We start from the raw sequence: 27,390 nt of genomic DNA, 5'->3' as shown, positions 1-27,390 counted from the left end.
TTTCTTCTAGCTGCTATAGTTCTTAAGATCCCCTCAGTAGACAACGAATTTTGCCCACCCTGTATAGTTCAAATCAGAGCGCTGAGTTCAACATTTATTACTACAAAAATATTCATAAATCGCGAAATTCTGCGATATTACTTTCTTTTCATGTTGAAAAGATATATTTTTATATGTTTCATCATGAAAAGAAAGTAATGTGCCTTAGTCGCATTATGACTTAATAAGCGAACAAAAGAAAAAAAATCTTCCCAAATCATAACGAATAATTTCGGAATTAGAAATGAAGAACCTGACGAATGTACAACTTTTACTGATTTTCATTCATTTTCTTCGATCAAAATTTAAAATGAACTCTTCTTCATTGAGATTACTTAAACAGCTTGTACATTGAAAATAGAGCCCAACCGGGAATTACATGTATAGGTTCTTATGAAGTTCTCTTATTTTTTTCTCGACGAAGAATGTATACCATTAAATTTTATCAAGACACCTCATTTGAAAAATTGAAAATTATAACTTGTTTTACACTGCAATCGCATAAAATAGTAAAATTTGTTCTCCTTGCTTATCAGACATTATATGAATTTGCATGCATGAATTTTGCAGTTATTGATCTGCCTTCAAATTATTTTCCTATTTGTGTCATTACTTGTCGTGCTTCTAGAAAATGTTATGTCCGACTGCCCAGACTGGTAAAGAATGTTCTTGTTCTTGTTAAACAATTTCCTTTTTTTGGATAGTCCGACTCCGAACGATTCAAAACCAAGTTCTTCATTGCAAATTCAAGGTTGTGCAGCAAAGTGCATTTGAAGGATGAAGGAATTGTTTATAAAATTGTTTGGTTTCTACATCTGACGAATGTAATCATGGTGGAATACCTCTTTGAGAATACCACAGATGTAGGTCATCCTTATAAAATTGAATTAGGCGCCAGTATACACGCAACCAAAAATACAGCAATCAAGTATTATTGTTTTCCACGCAGCATCTGGCGCATCCACGAATGTATATCGTTCCGATTCGGCTATTATCGTACCCTACCTGTCTGATCTGTCAATCGCCTAAAAACAAAGTTCTGTAAAGTGAAATTCGTGTCGCTCCTTGAAATCGAATTTCTTTATGTGGGTGCCATCAGCCAACACCAAGTAAATGCGCGCATATAGTGTTCGAAAGTGCGTGTCGCCTTGACCAGTTTCAATGTTCACCGGTACAATTCGTGTGAAAATATGCGAGGCACAAGGTTTGAGACCTACGGACTGCTCCAAACGCCACAACATGGCGTTTGGGAAAAACGACGATATGCAGCTGATGGATCCCTATGTGACTATAGACGTCGACGATGATACTCATGTGGCCCAGACGACCGCGAAAGCGAAAACTCTGGACCCTGTGTGGAATGAACTTTTCGAACATAGTGTCGAAAACGCGAGAACAATAACTTTTACCGTCTTTCACGATGCTGTTATCTCTCCAGACGTTTTCGTTGCTAATTGTAGCATTCATTTCGAGGATTTAATGACTACAGAAAAAGAAGAGAATGACTTGTGGGTGAGTCATTTCCCCACAACTCTCTCGGAAATTTGGAGAAAGTATCGATCCGTTTCATTATTTCCAGTTGGATTTCCTACTCTGAACTGAATCTTTGGACATGACCTTTCTTTCTCTTGTTTACAGAATTGTTCAATAATATTTACTCCGGATAAGTTCGTTTTCATAAAGGAAAATTACATGTTCTTCAAGATACCGAATTGCTCCTCCAGTAGGTTATAAGATCCAACGTTTCCGCTGGATTTCTTCGGGATGCGTTGAAACTCGACTCAAACAAATCGCACGAAATTAGAATTGCTGAAATATCGAGATGAAAAGAAATCGATTTTTGCGGTGGAATTTGATGCGAAATTCTGTGATGCATAACCTACTTTACCAGTTCTATTTACGGAACATAGGCATAGATTTTGGTTTTCGGATGGAATTATGCATTCACGACCTGGAATTCCGTCCGAACCTGTTTTATGGTTTTCGACTCGGTTTTCGATTCAGCTCATGGTGGCTTTCTGCAGTTTCTGCTCTTGTTACTGCATGAAAAATAAATGAATAAGCTTTTTCAGAATGCATTAAATTGTCCCAAATGAAGAGGGTGAAAGAGGAACACGAATATACATATTTTAAATGCATTTCTGATGATAAGTATGTATCTGGAAAGATATCCAAGAGGGAAGGAAGTAATTTTCCTTCAAAATAAGATGGGAAAACAAACGAGTATCCATATGTCTGTAGACTGTAGAGTATAGTAAAACATGCCCCCAAACAAAAGGTTGATTCCATTAGACACGTCACACAGAGCTAATTCTGAACTTTTTGGAGTAGGGACAATTTTTTGTTCATAAGTAAAGATCTGTCCATTGTAGCTAGCCACACTCGAAAACTAGTACCATATACAGGGCGGATGCAATGCAACATGCAACGCAACGTGCAACACAATGCGAATGGTGTTGATGGCACACTATCACAGAACTATAATTATACCTGTAGGTATAGTGCACACAAAGTCAAATTTCATCAATTTTTATAGCTCTTCCACTCGAAATATGAACCGCATTTGATGCATTCTTTATGTTAGGACTGTTAGGGTGAAAACCCGGCGGTAACCGGCAACTAATGGATTTCAGACGAATATGCAGTGTCTAATAAAGGTGCGGCAAAAATTTAGGAGGTGATTACTTGTCCGAATTAATCGTTCCATGTTCTTCATACTTCATGAAACAACCAAAGACAAAGAAGAAACATCTTTTGCATAATTTTCGGATTTGTAGTTAGCACCCTGTATTCATATACAGGGTAAAATAAATAAATAACTTCACGGGCGTATTCAGCTTAGAACATAGATACATGGAATGGAAAATAAACACTCCGAAGACTGGAGTGAGATAGTTGCTTAGTGTCGCCAATCACAATAGAGAATACTCCTTCTTACGAAAATGATGTATTTTTTATGAAATATCTTTGAAATGTTGTCACATTTTGAAATAACCATTTCAACGGTTTCCCAAAAAAATAATTTTAAGTACTTACAAATGAAAAATAAAAATGGGTATTGAAAATTTAAAGCGTTTCGTTTCTATTGCACAAGTTGGCAACATCGACTGAAATATGTGTTTATAATAAAGGACAACAAATACATTATCTTGATGAGATAGACAAAGATGGCTGTCTATGAAGTCTGCGACGAACGAGGAAAGTCATAAAATTTTATGGGATTTTCAAGGACGGTTGCTGTTGAAGCTCGCCAGTGAGTAACAGCTGTTATTTAATAAACAGGATATTGTTTTCTTCATTTTCTAGTAGGCGCTGTTGCCAAATCGTAAACTAGAAACGAAGCGATTTAAAGTTTAAAACCTCATATTTGAAAAATTCATGAATGAAACTCATAATTATTCAGTTTGAACTTGCACATGCTGGGATAACCCAAATTGAGAAGAATTCCCCATTGAGACAGTTGATTCGGACATCATTGTCACATCAATTTTCAATACGAATAGATAGGAAGTAATTTGTAAATTTTTCAATATAACACCACTGCCTTAGTGTCGCGTAAGACAGAAACATCGAATGTGTGTACTCATTTGTATATAGCACTGAATGTCCATTCCATGAATCCATGTTCTGAGGTATTCAGCCGCTTACATAAATTATGCCCCAAAAATGCGTTTCATGCAAATAATAACACATCTTACATTTTTATCCATAATCTTTCGAGACATCTCGATGAAATTTCACAGTATACCTATGCTTTTGATAACGCTGAAGTCACTTCAATCAGTGGCGTGCGCGTGGAGACAAGATAATCCAAACTGTCAGTTGATTTACACATTTCTGTTAGAAAATGTGAAATTTTCCTACTAGAACTGATTTTTATGGCATGAGGTGTTGCTATTGGAGAATTTGTTCCTGAAGACACCCATATAGACTTATTACCTCATTTGTCTATGAAGACGCCACACATATGGAAGGGAATGATTGAATGAGAAAATATGGTAAGTTCGAAAAATACACTCGCCTATCTCTACTCCTATTGTCCTTTTTTCGAATATAGTGGGAAATTGAGTGTATTTTTCGAACTTGTATAGTGGATGAATCTCGGGTTGAATCATACAAAGTTATTCTTCATGAATATCTGACTAGGCTTAATGCTGTGCTTAGGTGGCGTAAGGACCCAGTAACAAAGCCTACACAGAACACAACTGATTCTCCGAACTCGTACAGCCACAGAGCTTCTGAGGGGTACTTCGGTACCTATGTAGAATCTGGATAATATGAATATGAATAATAATATGTATTAATAAATCTATATAGCCTACTTGTATAATTTACGATATGACAAAATACTCGTCATCTTAAGAGTGCAAGTCAAAAACATCCTAGGTTGAATTATTTTTGTCGGTTTTTGGCACGCTCAAAGGAATGAAGAAGCATGCTTCGCAACGTACTCACTGCTGTAACTTGCAACATTTTTATTCGTTCTGTTGCTGCTCGCCAGTGAGTACGCGCCTTCAGTTCATAAGCCAGTAAACATGTTGTAGTGCACTGTTTATTTGACCGATTTCACTCGACTGTACAAGTTCAAATTTCAACATGTCCTAGTTTTCTTAAATATGGCTCAAAGGGCAGTTATTTATTTTGACGAGGATTGATACCATGTGGAAATTTCCTGACATATAATCCATTATCTGGAATGGCATCAAAGAGCTCATCTCCTCCAACCAGGTCAACAACAACGTCCTATTTGAAAAAGTCATTAAATTATTAAATAGAATCTCCTTAAAACCGTGCTTCTTCCCTCTGAAGTGCTGGCAAACTATAAGGGTATGCCATCTGATCCAATTTTCCTTCACTGGACTTTGTTGATGTGTGGTCCTAGCTCCTAGCAGGATCGAGATAAACACGCATCAATAGCATAGAATAAAGATGAAAAGCTTATCCGTGAGTGCTGACCTACTGTGGCCGTCGGGTCGACCAGATTTGGTTGCGTTTTTGTGGCATGATCTATCGCTTACTCTGCTCACGCTCTGACTGTATGTCACCCGAAAATTTCGGTACTAGTTCAGTTGAACTTCGAAAATCGAATACTTCAGTATAATTAAAATGAAGCCCTCAACTTGTTCGGTTTCATCTTCAAACCGCTTTCATTCAAAATGCATAATAGATAGTACTAGTTTATTTCTTTCTGCATGGTTATAATACAAATAATTATCTGTAAGCACGCTTCCAATGTCATTAGTCTCAACATACCTATTTCTCGACTGTAAAGTTCTTTTAAAGTATTTCCAATAAACTTAGTGCATACGAATTCTAAATAACAAGGTCTTTCAAAATCAGAAAAAAAATGCAGTGTTGAGTTTTTGATTTGATGAGTGTAATAAAATAAAAAATAATGGCATAAATGCGTTATGCGCAAGGTTATGCGTTACTGTATACTTTCAACTTGCCTGAAAGTTTCATTAATAATATCGATAATTCGTTGTAAAGATATTTACTTGGTTGTATGCTTTATCCCAAACCAAGTGAGAAAAATACTCTTAAAAATATGATTATTTCCTTTGAAAAGCAGTAAATGCTGATCTTGGTAGCTGTCTTATTTGACCTCATCGGAATAACACAACTCCCACCTCGACGAAAACAGATACTGAATTATCTCTTGTCTTTATTTCTGAGGAAAATTCAATCAGCTCTCAATTTATAATTGATTTTCGATTACCATCACATCATTCACAACTGAAAACGATTAGCGACCAAAAACTGTCAAAGAGTCGAACGAACGGTCTAAGTTTTGTAAAACCCTCCGTATACTGCTGTCCTTTAGTCTAATTATATTGATTTATTGCAGGTGAATTTGGAACCTAAAGGAAGACTGCATTTAAAAATTGAACTAAAAACATCGAATGGTGAGTATATACCCAGCTTCAATTAGGCAAATAAATAAACTGCTCCACATGAGTTAGGGATATTGACTTAATAAATTGCAAAAAAATATAGTTAAAATAAGATTTTTGTGATGTAAATTCATATTAATATGATTTCAAGTTGCAAATTAATTTTAGCCTGTAGGTCTGCAGCGTATACAGGGTGGTTAAGAAAAATCGAGTAAAATAACGAAATTTTATTCCCAGAGAATTCAAACATTTTAAGACTATCAATACAATGTATGGCCTCCACGGGCATCAATAATGGCTTGACATATTCTTTGCATACTACACACGAGGTTATTGAACATTTCTTGAGGAATTTGATTACATAAACGGGGCAGAAGCTCTCTCAGATCATTTAAGGATTCTGGGGTAGGTTCATGATTATCTAATCTTCTTTGGAGCATATCCCATGCATGTTCTATGCAATTCAAACCTGGTGAGTGCGGAGGTATTGGTAAATGTTGAATACCAAGCTCCTCGCGCGCATTCTCAACTATGGCTGCACGGTGCGGTCTAGCGTGAAAATTTGGCACAACATTGTCAGTGACATGCTCCCTATAGTGTAAGGCGGTCATGTTCCCAGGACAAATGTGTAGATCTGTGCGCCCATTGAAACATATCCCGGCCCATACCATAACACTACCCCCTCGGACATAGCGACGATTACGGGGTATGCGTGGGATTGTCCATACCCTTATTCTTCGAGAATCTGAAAATCGTCCATATCTGGATTCAACAGTGAAAAGGACACTACGTCATTGATCGTTCCAATTGATATGTTGCCTTACCCATTCCAGTCTTTGACGCTTATGGTCACGTGTTAATGGAACTCCTCTCAATGGACGTCTAGAACCTAGATTAGCCTCTCTCAAACGTCGTCTGATGGTTTCGATGGAAACTTGGACCCCATCTGCATTTTGAATAGTATTCCGTAGCATTCTACACGTAGGGTTTCTTCTCGCCGAAACGGTGATGAAACGATCCTGAGCAGGTGTTGTTTTTCGTCGCCCACCAAGCCTTGGTCTTTCCAACACGGAACCTGTCTCCCTGAACCTATTCCAAAGTCGAGATATCACACTTTGGCTGACTTGGAGCTTTTCCGCTACAACAACCTGAGTTAGGCCAGCCTGTAGCATTCCGATAGCCCTATTAGCCTCAGCGTTTGTTAAGTTCAGAAAACTGGTTTCAACCAAAGATGCAAAGAAAAAAGGCGACCAGATTGACGAAATGTCTCATACTGTGGATCGATTCAAGTTGTTATTTAGTTTTAAATGATTTTACAGCGATTTTCTCGAAGATTACATAATTTTGAAAAAGATTGAATACGATATCCCTAACTCTTGTGGAGCAGTATATTTACTGCCGGTAATGCAAAAGCCGAAATTGGCGTTACCTTAGAACGCATATTTCATTTATTTATTTATGAAACAAGGAACGGGATTCGCCCATTTTACAAGTACATATTCTTAAAATAATTTTAAATGAAAAGTAAAATGACCAGTCGCCAAGATAACAGTAAATTCGAAGAAGAAAGGAAGGAAGCAGTTTTAGAGTTTTAGAAATGGTGATTTTCCTCAAAGGAATAAAGGTAACCCGTTGCTGGATGGTTAGAGAAGAGGGGGAAGAAATGTTCTATTCGATACGGGTTCGGGACACCATTCACTGAGTGCTGTGCATAAGGTGGCGTAAGGGCACAGCAACAAAGCCCACACCCAACTGGTTCTCCGAACTCGTAAAAGCTCACAGAGCTTCTGAGGGGTACTTCGATACCTATGGAGAATCAGGACTAACCCAACCTCACAAACAAACACCACTCGAAGAGATGCTAATTCCCCTGTCTTTCTAGAATGTGGTACGAAAATTAAATTGATTATTATCCATGATAAATTTTTACAGAATATGGCGCCAAACCAAGAGAATTCAAGGAGCGACAAGGCTTCAACAGAAGAAGGGGTGCAATGCGACGAAGGGTGCACCAGGTCAATGGTCACAAATTCATGGCCACCTTCCTGAGACAGCCTACATTTTGTTCCCATTGTCGAGATTTTATTTGGTGAGATTTTTTCGTGACTATGTATTATAAGTTAAGGATTTAAAGGAAAATTAAAAGCCTCGGGAGCTTTGTCAGAGATCTGGATCTGAACATCAATGGATATGAAGGTCTAAATAAGCAGATAAAAAGATAAATGGTTCAACTGCAAAGTGTTACATATATGATTTAATAACTTCAGACAATACTTAGGGAAGAACTTTCTGGATAAAAATTGTTTAAAGTAATGCAGAGCATGAAACATAATTAACAATCAAAGTGACATTATTCATCGGTTTCTTTCTCATTGCATCGGAATCTACTGAGAGGTTCTGACATCTTCATAACGAAAATTATTTGTGGCCGATTGTGATGTCGATAATTAAATGATAACATCGAGTGATTCCCAGTTTCCTGCAAGCAATTCACTTGGTTGAAGATATATGTAAAATACACTAGCTTTTGGGTGGTGGTGATTTCTAGTTTTTTCAAACCTGACTCTTCTAATTCTCTCTGTCTTTGACGATAGCTGTGTTTTATTTTCAGGGGATTAGGCAAGCAAGGCTATCAATGTCAAGGTATGCAATAAATGTTGTTTTCCCTTACACTTAGAGAGAAACTAGACTTGGTTGTAGTTGGGTCTTTGTTTGTATTATAATTTTTCGGTTGTAAGATAATTTCCTATGAGATAGCGCTTATTTCTATTTTTTATTGCAACAGCATTGTGAAGTTTAACATTTTTCTGTAATAATATTAGCTCTAAGATTTAAGGATTGATTAAATGAAAATTGAGGTACCGATATCTTGAATGATAGATACATGACAAGCAAAAGTATCCCAATGATATTGAAATTTTAGTTTTTGATTCAACATAGAATACGATGTTATGATTTAAAGAGATAATGGCAGCATTTTCACTTAATCTTCACTTGACAAAATTATGGAACCAGCTGAATAATAAACTAATGTCTAGTGTAGCAAACTTTGTGGTCCCGTATGATCACCTTACCATCATTATTCAATCAAAGATCCAATTCCACTGAGTTTCTCGATGTTGTGATACGCTCTAGTTGTTAACTGTATATAAAATTTTTTCCTTGACAAAATATTTCAGTAATCAGAGAATCTTGTCATTTATAGTGAACTTCGAAAAGAACTGTTATGTATTTTTTTTCAAGCAAGGTGGCCTCCTAATTGGATCTTTCAATGGCTTTCTTCCTGTTTCAATAATATCATTCCTGCCTAAATATATGATAACTCATGTCCAGTTGCTTATATCAGGTCTGAATTCTGGAGTACCTTGCTAGAAAAATGAGATTCCTCAAAAAAAATTCATTCAAAAGAGGTGCGTTAAAGAAATCAGGTGGTATCACTTCATCAAATATTGATAAAACTTGTCGCAAACGTGAACTGAAGATCTGAGAGAATTATTTACTTCGTCCATAAAAGGATCCAGAAACATTTGAATGGAAAATGACATTGGGTTAAATTTCCTGAATTTTTTGTTTGTTGTAAACCCTATGCTGGCAATTAATCTTTATTTTTCGGAATATCGTCGAAATAATCGCAATTTTCTAAAAAACTTGGACTGTTTCTAAGCATTTCCGAACAAAGGCCTACAGGACCTTTCTCCAAATAACTCGCCATGTTTATCAAAGACCCTGTACTTTTCATTTTCCACACCCTGTTTCTCGTTGTATGTTGTTAGAAATCTACAACATACCAAAAATTCAGGACATTCAGCCGAAAGCAATTTTCATTTGAGGTAAAAAAAAAATCAAACGAAAAAGAGCAATATCAAGTTGTCCGTATACATATATCAAAAAGTTGATCATAGTTTCACAAAAGGGTGATCCACCTGATATTTATAATAAATTAATGCATCTCTATTCGAAATAAAAAGAATAAATATCTCAGATTACAGGCCTTTCATTAGTATACATAGGCTGGCCCACGTAAAACAAGCGAATATGTATGAGTGTTTTCTGCGAGATAGTTCAATTATTATTCGAATGCCCAACAGAAATTTCGTAGCATATTTTATAACTAGAATTGCAAAACACTAAAAATGATTTGTCACCATACTTTCATTACAATTTGAGGTTCTTGATGGAGTTTAATTGCAATAAAAAAATATCCCCCACTCCGAATGAAAATTGACCTGTATCGGAAAAACTGATAATAGATTGTTTTATGTGTGCCATCCCTTACAGCTATCAGAGTCAAATTTTAAGATAACCCGAAAATATCGAATTTGAGGAATTTTGCTTTACCCACTTGTTCTGTGAAAAATCAGGCTTGAGCTTTATCTTGGTTGATGTATAGGAATTAGGTGCTAAATACGTTCAGAAGTTTTTTGATGATATATACCTATTATATAGGTATTATACTTACTGAGGGTCGAAATATGTATTTTCAATTTTTATTCACATAACTCTCACAACATCATCATAAAGTGAGTTAGGAGTTGAGAGTTAATTGATTTATTTTTTCCGTTCTACAAAGCCTACGTATTCTTATAGTTGTAACTCAGTTTCATGCATGAATATTTTCTCTCTAGCATCATATTCCTAGCATCGTCCAATGATTTCTTAACAGTTTCTCTAATTTTCGACCATTTTTAGGTTAGTAGAATGGTTGAAGGAAAAATAACCTGCATGATGCCTCTCGTTGTTGGACTATGTACAAAAGTGCTCTAATGATTTTTATATTTGATTTGCAGCAGAATTGGCATGGCTGTCTTTATAGCTTTTTGATTTTGTAAGTTGTTTTTGCATATATTTTTTATCCCTTTGAGTTATTATTAATCGATATCCAGAGTGGAAAAATTTGAATCTACTAAGAATTTTTCAAAATGGTAATCCAGAAAAAGTTAGCGTTCGGCGTCATTTGGGTTATAATAATACATGTATGGGTCACAGTTCATCGACAAAAGATACATAAAACATATTATATGATTTTCACAATGTTTTACATTTTGTGAAAATCGTTTAGTCTGTTTTATGTTCGAATTATAGATTTTGATCAAGTATATCGGCCACATCAATTCAATAGACAAAAGATACGCTAATATTCTGCGAGAAGTATTGGAAATTATTCAGGTTAAAAATTTATTCAAATCTTCATAAAAGAAGGTTAATAAATCTACCTTTGAGCATTTTTAGACTTCAAAAACTTTTGTATCGGCAGATTTGATTTCGAGAATATTATGAATTACTAAAGTAGCTCCAGTTCCAGTTGTTGATTTACAAATGAAAATATATTGAATTGTTGCCTAACTGCAAGGTTTATTTATTCAAGTAATTCTTGTGCGGTTATGAAACATTTTGTTATCATTGTAACCATTGAAGGAAAGGCCAATGGCAAGGTGCCATCAATGAAATACTCATTATTGAATATCGGTGTTAGGTGTTAAATTTAGGTGAGTCATAATGATTTTCCATTTTCCTGTCTAGTTAGTTTTGATTTAATTAAACAACAATCATCGTGTTATCTTCAGCTGAGAACTAAATTTTTGAATGAAGTGTTTATTTTCGATGGTGATGGTGTCATAAACCTCAATAAATCATGAGACCTAGAGATATTAACAATACGCACGGGGTCATAATATTTTTCTATTATACAGGGTGTTTCATATTTGAATGCTAATAATGCCAACTGCCGCATTTGGGATATACAGGATATTAGATTTCTATAAAAAAAATAATAATTCTCTCCCCAATATCCCCTACATCGCTTTATTTTTGTTCATTTAAAATTATGAATCTCGGAAGGTACGAGACGTATTTTTAACCACAAGTCTTGAAACAAAGAAAAATTCGTATAGAGACGAGTAAATCAATGCATCTTATGTTTTGAATTGAAAACCGACTAACGGCTAAAAACTAAAAAGCACCATTTCTTGATAAAATAAAAATAATTCCTTTAGGAATCTGATGATGCTAGTGTCATAGCGAAACACGTGTAGTGGTTAAATAACTCATATTAGTGACAATAATGTAATTCAGTTTTCAGTTTGATTATAGATTTCCCATTAAGTATCTACTTTCAGTATTCAACATTCAAGTTAATAATCAATGATTTGAAGGTTCTTTTGACCCAAACGGCGAGAAATCCAAATATTTTATAATTTGAACTATTTTACATCTCCAAGAGATGGCGCAGCCAACGTTTTTCGAGATAGAGCATTTGACAACGTGTTCAGACAAAGTAAGTCAAGGTGTGTTCTGTGGTCAGTAGTAAGAAGAGTGATAGCACTAGCAGTGATACTATTATCGTTATGCAAATAGCTATTAGCTATCTTCTACAACGAGTAACAGTTGTTACTCTTTGTAAGCGAAATGGTTTCAGGGTTTTTATAAATAACTGATTTTTCTGTTGGATTTCAAATCCCTTTGTATCTTAAGCCCGTTTGCAACAGCCGAGAATTCTCTAGAAAATTTACTCGAGATTTCATGCGCCGTGGATTATGTACCGTTACATACGCACTTTCGGTAGAATTCTCTGTTCAGTTGCGTACTAAATAGTCTCCGCCCTTTTCTTGCGAGAATTTTGTAGAGAATTCTCGGCTGTTGCAAACGGGCTTTAGATGTTGAGCGGTTTCGAACCTATATTCATTCAAATATATGTCTAAATAATGCATGGTTCATTGCCTTATAGGTTCAGTATCCAATTATGAAACACCCTGTGCAGGAACTTCTGAATTGAAACCCATTTCATTGAAAAATGAGTGAAGCACATCGAATTCTAATGATAAGCCCGTTTGCAACAGCCGAGAATTCTCTAGAAAATTTACTCGAGATTTCATGCGCCGTGAATTATGTACCGTTACATACGCACTTTCGGTAGAATTCTCTGTTCAGTTGCGTACTAAATAGGCTCCGCCCTTTTCTTGCGAGAATTTTGTAGAGAATTCTCCAGAGAATTCTCGGCTGTTGCAAACGGGCTTAAGACTTTAAGTAGCAAAAGACATTTCCACTCCTTGTTGATATTTCAAATGACCTATATTTCGGCATAATTGTGGTTCTACCTCAACAGAGATAAAGTCATAAAGGACATGATAAAGGAGCCAGATTTCACCTAACATTCTGAAACATATCTAGTGCCTTATGTAGTTATCAAAATACAGTTTCTTCCGACTAAAACTCTACTGCCTTCAATAATATCTGGTTGGGCTCTTCTGGATTTGGGGTTTTCATGAACAAATACAAAATTTTCAAGAAACTCTTGTTCGTAACCTGAAAAACTCTGGATATGGGTGTGGTAATTCTCATTTTGTTGAGCGAATAATTGTTTGATGTTGATCTTCGTGTAAACGCACTTTACACTCAATATTTTTCTTATAAATTCATATTGGTAATTTGAAGTTTCGTTTACAGTTTGCGTTTGCGTTGTTCACAAAAGATGCCATTCATTAGTCGTTACAAAATGTCCAGGAACGAAGGACGAGGTGAGTATTTTTTGCGCCTCCAAAATATACAGCATTTTTTTTCATATTCATATTCAAAATTTCTTTTTCCATTATTATCTCGAAAAGTAAAGATTCGTTTTGTTTGATAAGGCAGTTACCTTAAAGGCATTTAAGTTATACAGTGTGTCAATTCGAAAAGCTACCACCTTTAAAATCTCGGCCTGCATGCAAAATTGAAAAAAAGTGCGAAAAGAACTAAACTTTGTTTTGTGAAAAATGTGAAAATCTTAAATGGGAAGGGGAGTTCAGTGATACCTGGTTTTAAAGGTAATTCGATTGCCTTTTCAAAAATGCCGTATACTGGACCTTTTTTGTTAGTACTACCGAAAAATAAAATATAAAGAGTAAAATAGTAACAATGAAACATGAAAATCATGAAAAATTTCACTTTAATAAAGATTTTCAAAATGTTATCCATTATTTGGTAGACAAAAATTAAACCTATTTTCGAATTAGGCCCGTAAGTTTCGGAAAACTTCAACTTTTATTTCCCGGCATGTTGCGTAGTGGTCATTCAATTGGCCATCTTCTACCAAATGATCAGTGAACCATTGCTTCACTGGATTAAAGTAATGAGGTAGTTGTACTTTAGAAAATCAACTTGATGAGGATGGAAATATGATTTTAAATTTAGTGAGGCAATGGCTTACACATCATTTCCAAGATTAATAGATTGGTAGCAGAGAGACATGGAAAGGCCACAACGCTCTCCAGACTTTATACCTTAAGATTTTTTCTTCTGGGGGACATTGGGAGTCGGTTATGTATAAAACACAGCTCCGAGATGTAGAAGAATTGAAAGTAAGAATACGCACAGCATGCCGAGAGATTCGAGTTGAAGTTTTCCAAAAAAAGTTCCAAATTTGAAAAGAGGTTATTTTTTTTCACAAAATACAAAATTTTGGAAATATTTCATAGTAAAAAATTTTTCATGGTTCATTGGAACTCATTCTTGTAACTATTATATGTAATCATTTTTTTACTAACAAAAAATGTCGAGTGTACGGCATTTTCATAAAGTCAATCGAATTGCCTTCAAAACAAGTTGTCACTCAACCCTTATTCCCATTTTAAATTTTAGGGGTTGCTGTTATTAATGAACTCAATATCGAATTGAATTCACTGCTGTCATCACGATCAGAGGGTTGATACACATTTATTGGAACCAACAGTATTTTTGATTTTTGAAGGTTGCATCACTTTTTCTGTTTCATAACGCCATTTCTGACTCTTATAGCAAATTCCTTGAAAATTTTATTAGTTATCTGATGTCAACTGTTGGTAATATTCCCCGAGGTACTCCCAGCATTTAGTGATCAAAATTGACTTCTATATCACCCTATCTTCGAGTCCAATTTTCATTGTTCAATTTATTAACATGTAATATAAATTTACTATTTATTATTATTCAAATTCACAGTCGAGTCAACAGAGCACCAGGTTCAATGTAAACGTACCGCATCGGTTCGCAGTCCATACTTACAAGAGATTTACCTTCTGTGATCACTGTGGTTCGCTATTGTATGGTTTATTCAAGCAAGGGCTTCATTGTGAAGTTTGCTCCCTTAATGTCCACAAAAGATGTCAAAAGAATGTGGCGAACAACTGTGGCATAAATACCAAACAGATGGCGGAGATCCTCAATGCCATAGGTGAGTATTATTAACTTATTTGTTTCACTTTTAACCAGATAAGTGCCAGACTGTTGATTATTTAGTGGTGTCATTGTTGAATTCTGATTGGGCAATATTGATAGATATACATCAAAGTAAACAGCATGTGATGTTGGTAGGAATAAAATACTATATACTGGAATAACAAACTACAATACTTAAGCAGCAAGACCATAAAGATATCACTGAAATCCACATTACTTTTATTGACAGTTGAAGTACACCAGCTCATGTCATTTCGACCTATATGGTCTAAGTATATTGGGTTGTGAATATACAACTTCAGAGATGCCGGCTCCACATCACAATAACCATTATTATTTTATCGAAATATATCTATTTTTCTAATTCTCCCTTTCACCTCAGTTCGTAAACTAACAAACTCGATTATATTTCAGGTGTTTCACCAGACAAACAAACTCCCCGAAGAGCTACCAAATATATTTCTGGTCCTGGAAATGGCAGCTCGGAGGCTGGTGGTGAGAATCAAGCGATTGAACAAACAGTTGAAAATCTTGCCAAGATGATGGAAGATAAATTACAGAATAATGGTAAGATCCTTGAAGGTTATGATCAGAAATGTGTCAGTTTTGCTACAATTCCATTGAACGCTCTAATTGGATATCTGAACAGTTGATTTACTTCACTATACAGTGCGTCAAAATTATGGAACAAATTCATTTTCTCAAAAGAAAAATGTTTGGCAAAAAAATCCTGAAACAGGTCAATTTTTGTTTCACTTTTACCAAATTTTTATGCATTTTTGAAGGATTTTGTGAAATAGGGAAAGTGGGTCATGTGGTACTTTTTTGGCAAGGTCTTTGTATCTTCTTTACAGGCGTGCAGAAATTTCAAGAAAAAAAGTTTTCAGTATGTGCACTCATGGCACTCATGGCTCATTTACTTTGAGACGATGGTACCTGATGAAATTTGCCACCGAATGAAAGTCGATTACAGTTTTGTTCATGCACAACTTTTCCGTTATAAACTTAAACGAAGTATAAGGAGGGTTTGAAAAAAAAATTGAATGAAATTGGTTCAACTGTCTTCACGTTTTTCGATGACAACTCAAAACGGAGCTCCATTTTTATATATGAAAATAAAGAAGATAAACCTGAGGGTGCTCGAAGATCTTCGAGCCAAAACTTCGTTGAAAGTGTCAGGTTATAATGTGCATTGTTTAATCAATTCAATTCAAAAAGTGCAAAAACTATATATGGATGTATACTGAAAAGTATTCAGATGTATTAGATGCGAGATTATTTTGTCTTCCATTTCGTGAATGATTTATTTTAAATTGCAAATTTAGTTGCAGGTGCCGGTAGAGATTCGGGCCGAATGAAAGTAGGACTAGATGAATTCGTCTTCATTAAAGTTCTGGGAAAAGGGAGTTTCGGTAAAGTAATGTTAGCGGAAAAGAAGGATACTGATGAAATATACGCCGTTAAAGTGCTGAAAAAGGACGTAATCATACAGGACGACGACGTTGATTGTACAATGACGGAAAAACGAATATTGGCTTTGGCGGCCAAGCATCCTTTTCTCACTGCTTTACATTCTTGTTTTCAAACTGCGGATAGGTAAGTGATTATATCACTTTGGCCCAGTTTCACAATATATGGTTAACCCAAAGTTATGTAGTGACCAGTGGTTAAATCAAAAATTCTGTTTCACAAAGTGTGGTTTATCGTTTGACCTAAAGTAAACTTGTGGTTGACTTAACCCCGAAAATTTCATGAGTTAACTATGAGTTGCCTGGACATAGAAGTTTCGTGGCGTATGCTTTTCTGCATAGATAACATATTTTGAGTTCTGTCAGAGACAAGTCAGCATTTCTTCGGGAATACTGGTTAGGAAGCGTTTCACATTTATTGGGTGTTTATTAGTTATTATTTACGATTATCGTGGACGGTTATGATGAATACTCATAGTAGTGATGAGGAAACAGTGAGGCCCAGAAGATTTGGAGCTAGGAGGAATTATTTTGAGTAAAATTTCGACCTGGATTTCTTCTGTAGATTCAGAAACACAGTGGAAAGGAAGGCAGTTGGAAGCGAAGAATCTCAGCTCCTTCAATGAGAATATTAAAAGTATAGATGCAATGATGATGATTAAGTGCACAGTTTTTTTACATAACATATCTTGTAATGAAAATGAAGGACAACCTCCTTCATGAGGAGAAGAAGAAGCAATGAATTCATATCAAAATGTTGCTGTGCCCCCTATAGGGGATCAAGAATTATTGTCAAATAATAAAACTAGAAGAACTAGACTGAATCTTATGAATAGTTATTATGCAAATATGTTAAATTAGAGTGGTGAAATTTGAATATTTGAAATAGATCAAAGCATCTCAATTCAAACTCAAATAATCAATGAAAATAGGCTTTTGTAGAATTGTTGATTTTGATTTGAGTGAAGCTGAAGCGTTCGTTTTTTCTTGTGCGAAATAAGAAAAAACAGTGCAACTGTGCTGGACCAATAGAAATTATTACTTTATTGAAAAATTCAAACAAAATTGAGTTTTGCATTTATAACTTAGGCAATTATGAAACTCATATCAGCACAGAACATCAAACATTCGTACGGTGCTCATACGTTTTATTCATTTTCTGTCATACTCTTAACAATTTCTATATTCTTAAGTTCTTGTTTCACAGAAATACGAAATGTCAGTAATAAATAACCCAAAAGTAGATCTATCGTACACGAAATACATTACCAACCTTCAGAAAAAAATTTAAACCGATGGTCAAAAAACCATCACTCGTTTTTTTGTTGTGAAACGAGCATCTTTTTAAACCTTGGGTTAACTCAAAGGTAGTGGTTAATAAACCACCACAGGTTACCAATGATTGTGAAACTGGGCCTTTGTGTTTACTTTCAGGCTTTATTAAAATACTTGTCGTTGTTACAGGTTGTTTTTCGTGATGGAATACGTAAATGGGGGCGATCTGATGTTTCAAATACAACGAGCCAGGAAGTTCGACGAATCGCGAGCTCGGTTCTATGCGGCCGAGGTGACGTTGGCCCTCCAGTTCCTGCACAAGAACGGCGTCATCTACAGAGATCTCAAATTGGATAACATTCTGCTGGACGCGGAGGGGCACTGTAAGCTTGCCGATTTTGGTATGTGCAAAGAGGGAATACTGGAGGGCACTACGACCACTACTTTTTGCGGAACACCGGATTACATAGCGCCAGAGATCTTGCAGGTAACGTTAAGTAGTCCAACAACTCATTTCCAGCCTTCAACATTACGTTTTAAATCGAAATTTCGTTCGAATTACGTACGTTGTGAATGGGCCCTAAGTTTCTTTCAACTATCTTTTTGATCTATACACATATCCCTTTTTACATTATTTCATATCTTAACTTTAAGGAACTTGAATACGGCGCAAGCGTCGACTGGTGGGCCTTGGGCGTTCTGATGTACGAAATGATGGCTGGTCAGCCTCCTTTCGAGGCTGATAATGAAGATGACCTTTTTGAATCCATCCTGCACGATGATGTCCTTTACCCCGTATGGTTAACAAAGGACGCCGTCAACATACTGAAAGGTTTCATGATTAAGAACCCCAGCCGCAGATTAGGATGCGTGGCAGCGCATGGTTATGAGGCTGCTATCCGGGTGCATCCTTTCTTCAAGGAGATTGACTGGGTTGCACTGGAGCACAGGAAGGTCAAGCCGCCGTTCAAGCCGAAAATTGTGAGTACCTTTGAACATAGATTTCACCTAGATCTTGTCCATTACCTCGTACTACTAATTTCGTAAGCACCGAGTGGGAGAAAATGGGGGGAAAATCAGCTGATTTAGAGGGTTGAGAAATCGCTATTTGTTGCAGCGAAAAATGCCAAACGAAAGACGAATAACCGAAGCTTGTAGAGCTAATACTATCGACCTTGGAGCCAGATCGAAAATAAGTAAAAAGAGCTTCAGAAATTCGAGATTTTGATTAAAATCTTTCGAGATTTTGATTAAAATCTAAGTCAACCTGACAAAAGCCAAGAGTAGTGTTTTTTCGGCGATATTAATTTTTCGTTTAAACAATCTTCTAACTTAAAGTGCGAATCTAAATTATAAATTGAGCATTAATCAGCTATTAATTGTCAAATCGATTATCACTATTCTGACAATTGAATAGTTAACTTTCAAAAACCATTTTACCATTGCGTTGACTTCATAGTCACATTACCTTCCCAAGATCTGATATATGTACATTTCCTAATTTCGCAGAAAAATAAGAAAGATGCCCTCAATTTCGATGCCGAATTCACAAAGGAGGAGCCCGTTCTCACGCCAGTCACACAAGAAGTTCTGGTCTCCATAAACCAGGACGAATTCAGGGGATTTTCCTTCGTTAACAGGGACTTCAATCCTGGTCGTTTCGTAGCTGAATAAACGTGTACTCTTTTCACGCATACTGACACAGACACGTACACTTAGTGCATTTGACGTTTTAGTACTTGTCAAATATAAGTTTGAGGTGGGGAGGTTCAGTAGTGTTTCTTCGGAATGATTGAATTACTTGAAATTAAACTGGATTGGTTTTTTAAAATTAAGTAAAATCAATTGCTGTTGCTGGAAAAAAAAACATGCATGGTATTCATCAGTTTTTTATATTATACCATGTAAATGAAAAGTTTTCTACATAATTTACAATAAATAATGTTTTTGAACTTGCCTTAGACATCTGTACCTGATTGAAATATGCATGGAATTCGTATTATCTTTCGGGCGCAAGATTATAGAAATGTTTTTCATTTCATTTGAGTTGATACAACTATTTTAGTGAACCTCCCTACATTTCTGCAATCAGGTTGAGAACAGCTTTAAAGTAAAAAAACGATAGATGTTGAAAATATTTTTTGTTGTCGATTAGCGGTTAACTCATCAACATATTTATCAATCAAATTACATAGGATTTTAAGGACGCAGAGTTTAATTATGTTAGTTGAAAAATTGCAAAAAAATTTTTTTCAAAGATATTGTATTGGATAAAAATTAGATTCGCGGAAGAGCTGGGCAACAAATGTGATAAAATAAAGGTCTTGAGAATTAGTAGTATCGAAAAATTCATCTAGACGTAAGAAAGCATATTGCTCAAAAATATAGATATGTAGATGAAGCCAATATGCAGCATTAACATTGTTGGCAAAGTGCCATGGAATCATTATGACAGCAGTAATGGCATAATTACCAACGAAATGAAGTGATTACATCAAAGGAATCTATTGTATGTAATATCATATACGTGTTGTTTTTACAGTGGATTCCGAATAAATACTATCTATAAATGATAAAACAGTTAAGAATTTTGTGTTTTCAATAATCTAGCAAAAATTGGGAAGTTACTCTTTACTCTCTCCTTTTGGCATTCAAATTGATTGTTTTGGTTGCTACTAATTCTCCAAGACATGAAGAATCAACTTCAACAATCATTCACCTTTTTGAAATGATCAAAATCGTTTTTTTTTATCAATGAATGAAATATCAGGTCCGTATTATATTCATAATCAATGACTTGTATCATTTATTTTGAATATTCCACACAGCACTTCATGATTGTGAAGTTGATTTAAAAAAGGCCCTTTGTGTGAAATTTTCCACAATAGAACCGCTGCAGGTAAAAATTTACTGACCCGGGTTGTGAGTATGTATTTTACTTTGAAATTAAGCGCACACCGTCATCTTTCGTCGTCAAATAGAATTCGTGACCTCGTATACTGCCTGAGTGGAAAAATGTTGAAGAAAGTTAGCCCCTTAACAAAAATTATTTATTCCTTATTGAAAATAAATGTGATTAACGAAACACACGAGTTGGAACGTCCAAGACCTAAATGGCAAAAAGACTGAGATTGGAAATAAAAAACTTGAAATTAGTAGGTAAATAAGACGTAATATTCTTTCTTAAAGTATTCTTTTATTGTCGTTTAATTTTGGACGTTCCAGTCCCAAAACAGAATGCTTTTTATCAGCACAAGCAAAAAGTACGAATTCATTTTTCCTGATTTTATGATCACATTTTTCCCTATCATAAATAAAATATTTTATTCAATTTTTCGCCTGAAGTGATCTCGTCATTATCCAAGTCTTTCATACTTGTCTGTCAGTAATACTGACGATAATCATGCATTCTGTTTTTGCAGAATCTACCTAAATGTATTTCTTAAAGCTTTTATATATGTTATTTATATTCACCAAAGATTAATTTATTTATTGAAGAAATGATATAAATGTTAAAAATATATAGTTTAATAATTGAGAAAATGCAATGTTAAAATTTAGTAGAATTTCTTTCACATATTGTGAATTGTGAGAGTGAGTGGTAATTGACTGTTAGGAGTCGGGGCAAGTTGAGTTTGTTTGAGTTTTCTCTAGTTCTCAGAGTTCAAATATTCAATTAGTGATTCTGTCATTCATTGTTCTCGTCACCTAATATATAAAACACTGAAAACGAGAGAACGTAATGAGATTTATCAGATCACACTGTAGCATTGCATTGTAGGTTTTTTGTGACATGTGATGTTCGCATCATGCAATATGCTGATACATTAGATTGCCTTATTTGATTTGTCATTGATTGATATGAAAATCACCTTCAAACACATTTTTTTGTTAAAAAGGTGCAAATATCTTATAAGGAATATTTTCAGGAAATGTATTCATAATATATTGTTGAAAAAGATGTTTATCAGTGTGGCTTAGACTATACTTAAAAAAGTAGTTTAACAAATTAATCTTGCTAAAACCTAGTAAATGTGTAGAAATTTTTATCACTAAGTTGGCACCAGTTATTGACTATTACAACTACATACTCATTTATTTTCAACAATACTTTGAGTAGTGGAAGAAAACATTACAACACAATTTCTGGAGATTTTAGGAATCTGTGTGAGCCATTTCAGTAATAGTGTTTGAATATTTGCGTTTTAGGTAGTTTATGATAATCTGTGGACTTTTGAATTACTTTTTTGTTTTAGGGTTGTTCCTATAATTCCATAATTTTGATTTCACGGCATACCATAATATATTTTTAATTTTTATTCTCAACTTCAAATCACCACCCATGTGCTGCTATTACAGCTGTAATTTACAGCCATATATTTGTCAAAACTAAAATATCATCAATCATAATTGAACAAAGTTTTTAATCTGCATGTCATTATATTCTTCAAAGAATATTCTGACTCAATTCCCATAATTTCAATGTTATTCTATTTTCAAGATTTCCATAATCTATAGCTGGAAATAATACGTTATTGAATCATATATATATATACATATATATAAACTTTCATGTCCATAAAACACTAGTTTAGTTTTTTTTATTGCTCCCCAATTTTTCATATTGAACAATAAGATTTTTCTTAGATGAGCTAAGAGAGCATTTCAAACATCTTTTTTCCATTACTCAAAGTTTAGAACAAGTGAGCCATTTCCAAATTGGAAATAGCCATTTATTTATATCAGGTACAAATTTTGGCTCTAACAATTATTCCATCCTGTACATAAAATTGAAATAATTCTACAGGTGGCTTATACCAAAAGTGTTGTGCCAAATAGACCATCAATTGATTTCTCACATCCACTCACCCTCTTGTTATTGTTTGTATATCATATTTGTACTAGCAATGTGTTGTACCTATTTCTCTGATGGTGTACTAAAATTAAAATAAATATTATTTAAGATATGCCTTTATCTTTTGAAACCATGGATATTGATTTTGTTTTTATTTATCTAATTCCGATTCCAAATCAGCAAATTCGGAGCACAAATCCTGCCTTGGCTGAAGATTATTCTCTCAAACCTCTAGCCTTGGGTGGAAAGTGACTGGAATCTTAAGGTGGGTATCAATTTCAATCGCCTAATCATCAAGAATTGGGTATATCTTATCACTTCTAAAGTATTCTTTAAACTATATCTTTTCAGACTATTCTGAGTTAGTAAAGACCTAAGCAAGGGACATAATTGGCTGATGCCTCTGGCGCCATTATCTTCCGAAAATTAAAATTGCCTCTTTTTTTTCATCTATGGAAATATTTGCAAAAGGCGATCCTAATATCATTATTATGAGTAATACACATATCGCAATGAGTTGAAGATTTAAATTCACATTAAACTACTGAATAATTTATTTTCTGAAACTAAGCATTATTACACTACAATAATTGATTATGTTCCGTATATTTATAGTTTGTCAGGACCCCCTCTATTAATATAATCAATTTCTTCCTCAGATAAAGGTTTCCTCCTCCATCGAGCTGGAATTTGAAAGTCATAAATTACTTGACCGGGTTGATTAATACCTGCAGCAGCTTGAGAATTGACCGGAGATGTTGCCGCCGGTGGATTGTTATGATCTCTAGAAATACCATATCTAAATTTAATCATGGGTGTCCTCAATTTGTTACATAGCGAAATGGTCCGATAGGACATGAATCTTGTTGCTAAGACCTCCATGGGAAATTTTATAGATTGTCCTTAATTTATCAAATATTTCAAATTGATTAAGGCTGTTTTGATAAATTTAGTTATATCATCTCCAGCTTCTATTCCACAGAACACAAATATTCTATTCTATTCATTCACTAGCAATTGCAAAATGTCAAATCTCGAAATCTCAACCACAGTTTGACAGTTTAGAACACAGAACACGACAATTTCAACCAGAGAACACAGGAGTTGACAACCATAGAGAAAGAAGGATCTTTCCTTTATCTCTGTTGCCAACTGTCTGTCTTTTCTCTATCTACGATGTATCGAGGGTACATGGAGGTCCTTTACCTCCATGGGGGGTAGCCTCCATACTACGATGTTACGCCAGTGTTATTATATTTGTTCTGTGCTGCTAACGATACCAGTTCTGAGCAGCATGACATATTTCGATTAAGATGAATTCTATGTTCCATATGTCGAGATTCTATGGGTAAATCCACAGATAACAGACTGACATCTTCAAATAAATTTTCGCGCCATAATTTTCCTGACGTTACATATATAAACAAAGCTAATTTTGTATATTTTGTAAGAAAATTAAAAATGAGTCTTCTTTGGTGTGATAAATACCGACCCAGAGATTTCACAAAACTTGATTTCCATAAAGAACAAGGTTTAGGATTGAAAAGCTTAACAAAAGATGGGGATTTCCCTCATCTCTTAGTTTACGGTCCTATGGGATCCGGCAAGAAAACAAGAATAATGTGTCTTCTGAAAGAATTATATGGCCCGGGGGTTGAACGTCTCCGTAGTGAAACAATGAATTTCACCACCCCTTCTAATAAAAAACTTGAAATTGGTACTGTTAACAGTAATTACCACATTGAAGTGAACCCATCCGATGTTGGAATTTATGATAGAGTAGTAATAATGAATATTATAAAAAATGTTGCTCAAACACAGCAGTTGGATGTTACTGGTCAAAAATCATTTAAAGTGATTGTACTGACTGACGTAGATGCTTTAACTAAAGATGCCCAACACGCACTTAGAAGAACAATGGAGAAATATATTTCAAACTGTAGATTGATCTTATGTGCTACTTCCATATCAAGAGTTATACCTGCTATTAGATCCAGGTGAATTCAGTTAATTAACTTCATATATATTTATCAATTGGAGAGCATTATTTTTTAGATAGTGTGTCATATCTATAACATTTAGCGTTATGGGTAATTTGAGTTAAACATAATTCCTTTTGTAGGTGTTTGTGTGTCAGAATTCCAGCACCTACAACTGAAGAAATAGTAGAAGTAATAACAAAAACAGCATCATTAGAAGATATAGACTTTCCAGAAAAGTTGGCAAAGAGAATTGCTATTCTTTCGGAAAGGAATTTACGAAGAGCTTTGCTGATGAGTGAGGCTTGTAAGGTTGAATCTGACGGAAAACTGTTGCCTGATCAAAAAATTTCTGAACCAGATTGGCAAATAATGATAAAGGAGACAGCTCGATTGGTTATAACTGAACAGAGCATAGCACAGTTGAAGAAAGTTAGAGAACACCTGTATGAACTTATATGTAGAGGGATACCGTCTGAGATAATATTCAAGAATTTACTTGATGAGTTATTGAAACAATGTAATTTGGGATTGACAGCGGAAATTTTAGAGAATGCTGCCCATTATGAGCATCAAATGATACAAGGAAACAAGGAAATCTTTCATTTAGAAGCCTTTGTTGCCAAATGTATGTATCTATATCAGAATGTGTTAGAAGAAATGAAGTGTGATTTTTAAGATTTTTTTTCACATGTATATTTTGATAATTATTATTCTTTACTTAATTGATGGAGTATTAATTTCCAGTCATCTGATTTTAATGGTCTATTCCTTCCCCTAAAAATATTTGTTCAAGTGCTATTGATGAACAGCTGTATAAATACCCATAAGAGGTTTGGGTCTATAATTTACAAGAATTGTTTCCTATATATAATTGTCTTTTGGCCTGCAAGTAATATGAGGTTTTCATGCCATCAGTTCTCTAAATGGAGCCAATAGGCCTGCTTCCATTCTTCAGAAAGAAGGTATAAAGGATCTTTATGCCTTTTTCCTGAAATGCTTCGTTTCAAATCTGAGCACAATGTCCATGGAGGCAATGTTTTGATGATTGTTTTCATTCTGCTATTTTATCATCAAGTAGTCTGCATTATCGTTTTTGTACTTTAAATAAAAACTAGCATACTTTCTTAGTAGGATAAGCTCATTAATCGGTTCTGATGTGAAAATTTATTGAAAAAACTTGACAATATTGGCTTCAGGGAAGGGTGGCAGCTTGACTTTTGCTTATGGGCTATGGGTATGCCAATACATATAATAGTGTTTTTTTAAGCATAATATATTTCCTGTTTGAAATAATCAATATAATAATTGTTTACAAAATAATACATCAAAATACAATTTCATTATATTGTGGGTAGCCCAAAATAACAGCAAAACGAACATTTAGTTAGGAACAATATATATACTTCTGCTCACAGACAGGCTTTTAACAAAAAAGAAAAAATAAAATGATCTGATTTAACGATAAGAAATGAATCTTCTGCATAGAATGATGATGGCTGATTGCACCAATGCAGGCCTAATGTTATTTCTCTGACTTAATGTTAAGTCTGCCTTGAATTTGTTGGTGCAAATGAGCATATATCATACAAACAAAAGAATTCTTCAATTATAGCCAAGGAATTTGACAAGAAACAAATGCATGGCAGTTAAAACAATAAGAGAACTTGAATTTCAATAGATATATGTTGCATCAAAAGGAGAATAATAAATTTACAATAAATGGTGCTCAATGTTGCATTCCTTAGATATATTCACTCTTATCTATATGCTTGAAGAAATGTCTAAATAGTCAACTACATACTATTATAAATATAATACCACTGAAATATGAGATTTCATGCAAAAAGTAGATTTATATTTTTTCGAAATATGTTGAAATATCTCAACGAATTTCAGCAACATTCAGTGGGGAATATTATTTTCCTTTTTTCGATATGAATAATGCAGTTATATTCCATATAAATACAAATTTGGATATAATTCTTTCTTTCGGATCTGGTAATTATATATGTGAGGTATTCAATTTCACACATTTAACAGTAGATATCACAGAATACAGAGAAAAATTCAAAAATGTGCTATCCTGTTGAAACATAAATTACAGAATATTATGCTAGGTGATTTTTTAAAATTCTAGAAAGGTTCAGTTAATCAATAAAGTGCATTTTAACATTTAAACTTGAATAGATCCAAAGTAAGTATTACAATACAATTTCATTCAAATAAATTACTTTTCATATTCATGCATAAACATTCGATCCAGGAAAACGCAGGGGAGAATAGTATTTCATAAAAATGCGTTCGGGAGTCAATTAGGTAGTGATAGTTTTTCAAAAGAAATGAGAAGTGAAATAATAAAATTTCAATGTTCGAAAAAAAACTTGAGTTTTGTATCTTTCAAATAATTTTTTGGGCAATATTTTTTCTATGAGTTACTCAAGCTACACTGGTGGACACTTTTACATTCAATCACAAAATTACCCAACTAAAATCAAATATATTGCACTATTTTTTCGATAAATGTTAATAAATAACATTCTTGTGTCTTTCAGAATTATTGACATTGATTGTTATAGTGACGGCTCCATTCAGAAATAAAATTTTCATGTTTATCGTCAAATGAATAATCTGCTCAAGAACATCTATAGAATGCTGTATTTGTTAAATTTCAATGGTGGTCAATT

The 27,390-nt window shown here is 34.5% G+C and overlaps 3 protein-coding genes across 3 annotated transcripts; 2 read left to right on the top strand and 1 right to left on the bottom strand.

Moving 5' to 3' along the window:
• Positions 1 to 1,044: 1,044 nt before the first annotated feature.
• LOC123306544 (protein kinase C) lies at positions 1,045 to 22,836 on the top strand. The gene is made up of 11 exons (XM_044888586.1): positions 1,045 to 1,551; positions 5,888 to 5,945; positions 7,866 to 8,022; positions 8,545 to 8,576; positions 13,377 to 13,447; positions 14,889 to 15,120; positions 15,540 to 15,692; positions 16,451 to 16,721; positions 18,059 to 18,356; positions 18,524 to 18,850; positions 19,379 to 22,836. The coding sequence occupies exons 1-11, from the start codon at positions 1,201 to 1,203 to the stop codon at positions 19,541 to 19,543; spliced, it is 2,115 nt and encodes a 704-aa protein (XP_044744521.1). The 5' UTR covers positions 1,045 to 1,200; the 3' UTR covers positions 19,544 to 22,836.
• Positions 22,837 to 23,260: 424 nt separating this feature from the next.
• On the bottom strand, positions 23,261 to 23,697 carry LOC123306549. The gene has a single exon (XM_044888595.1). It carries the CDS (start codon positions 23,604 to 23,606, stop codon positions 23,334 to 23,336), a length of 273 nt encoding a protein of 90 aa, XP_044744530.1. The 5' UTR covers positions 23,607 to 23,697; the 3' UTR covers positions 23,261 to 23,333.
• Positions 23,698 to 24,091: 394 nt separating this feature from the next.
• LOC123306548 (replication factor C subunit 3) lies at positions 24,092 to 25,428 on the top strand. Its single transcript, XM_044888594.1, has 2 exons — positions 24,092 to 24,721; positions 24,847 to 25,428. The coding sequence occupies exons 1-2, from the start codon at positions 24,186 to 24,188 to the stop codon at positions 25,379 to 25,381; spliced, it is 1,071 nt and encodes a 356-aa protein (XP_044744529.1). The 5' UTR covers positions 24,092 to 24,185; the 3' UTR covers positions 25,382 to 25,428.
• The last annotated feature ends 1,962 nt before the right edge of the window (positions 25,429 to 27,390 follow it).

Source organism: Coccinella septempunctata, chromosome 2, assembly GCF_907165205.1.
Source record: "Coccinella septempunctata chromosome 2, icCocSept1.1, whole genome shotgun sequence".
NCBI lineage: Eukaryota > Metazoa > Arthropoda > Insecta > Coleoptera > Coccinellidae > Coccinella > Coccinella septempunctata.
This window is presented reverse-complemented; position numbering and strand designations above follow the sequence as displayed.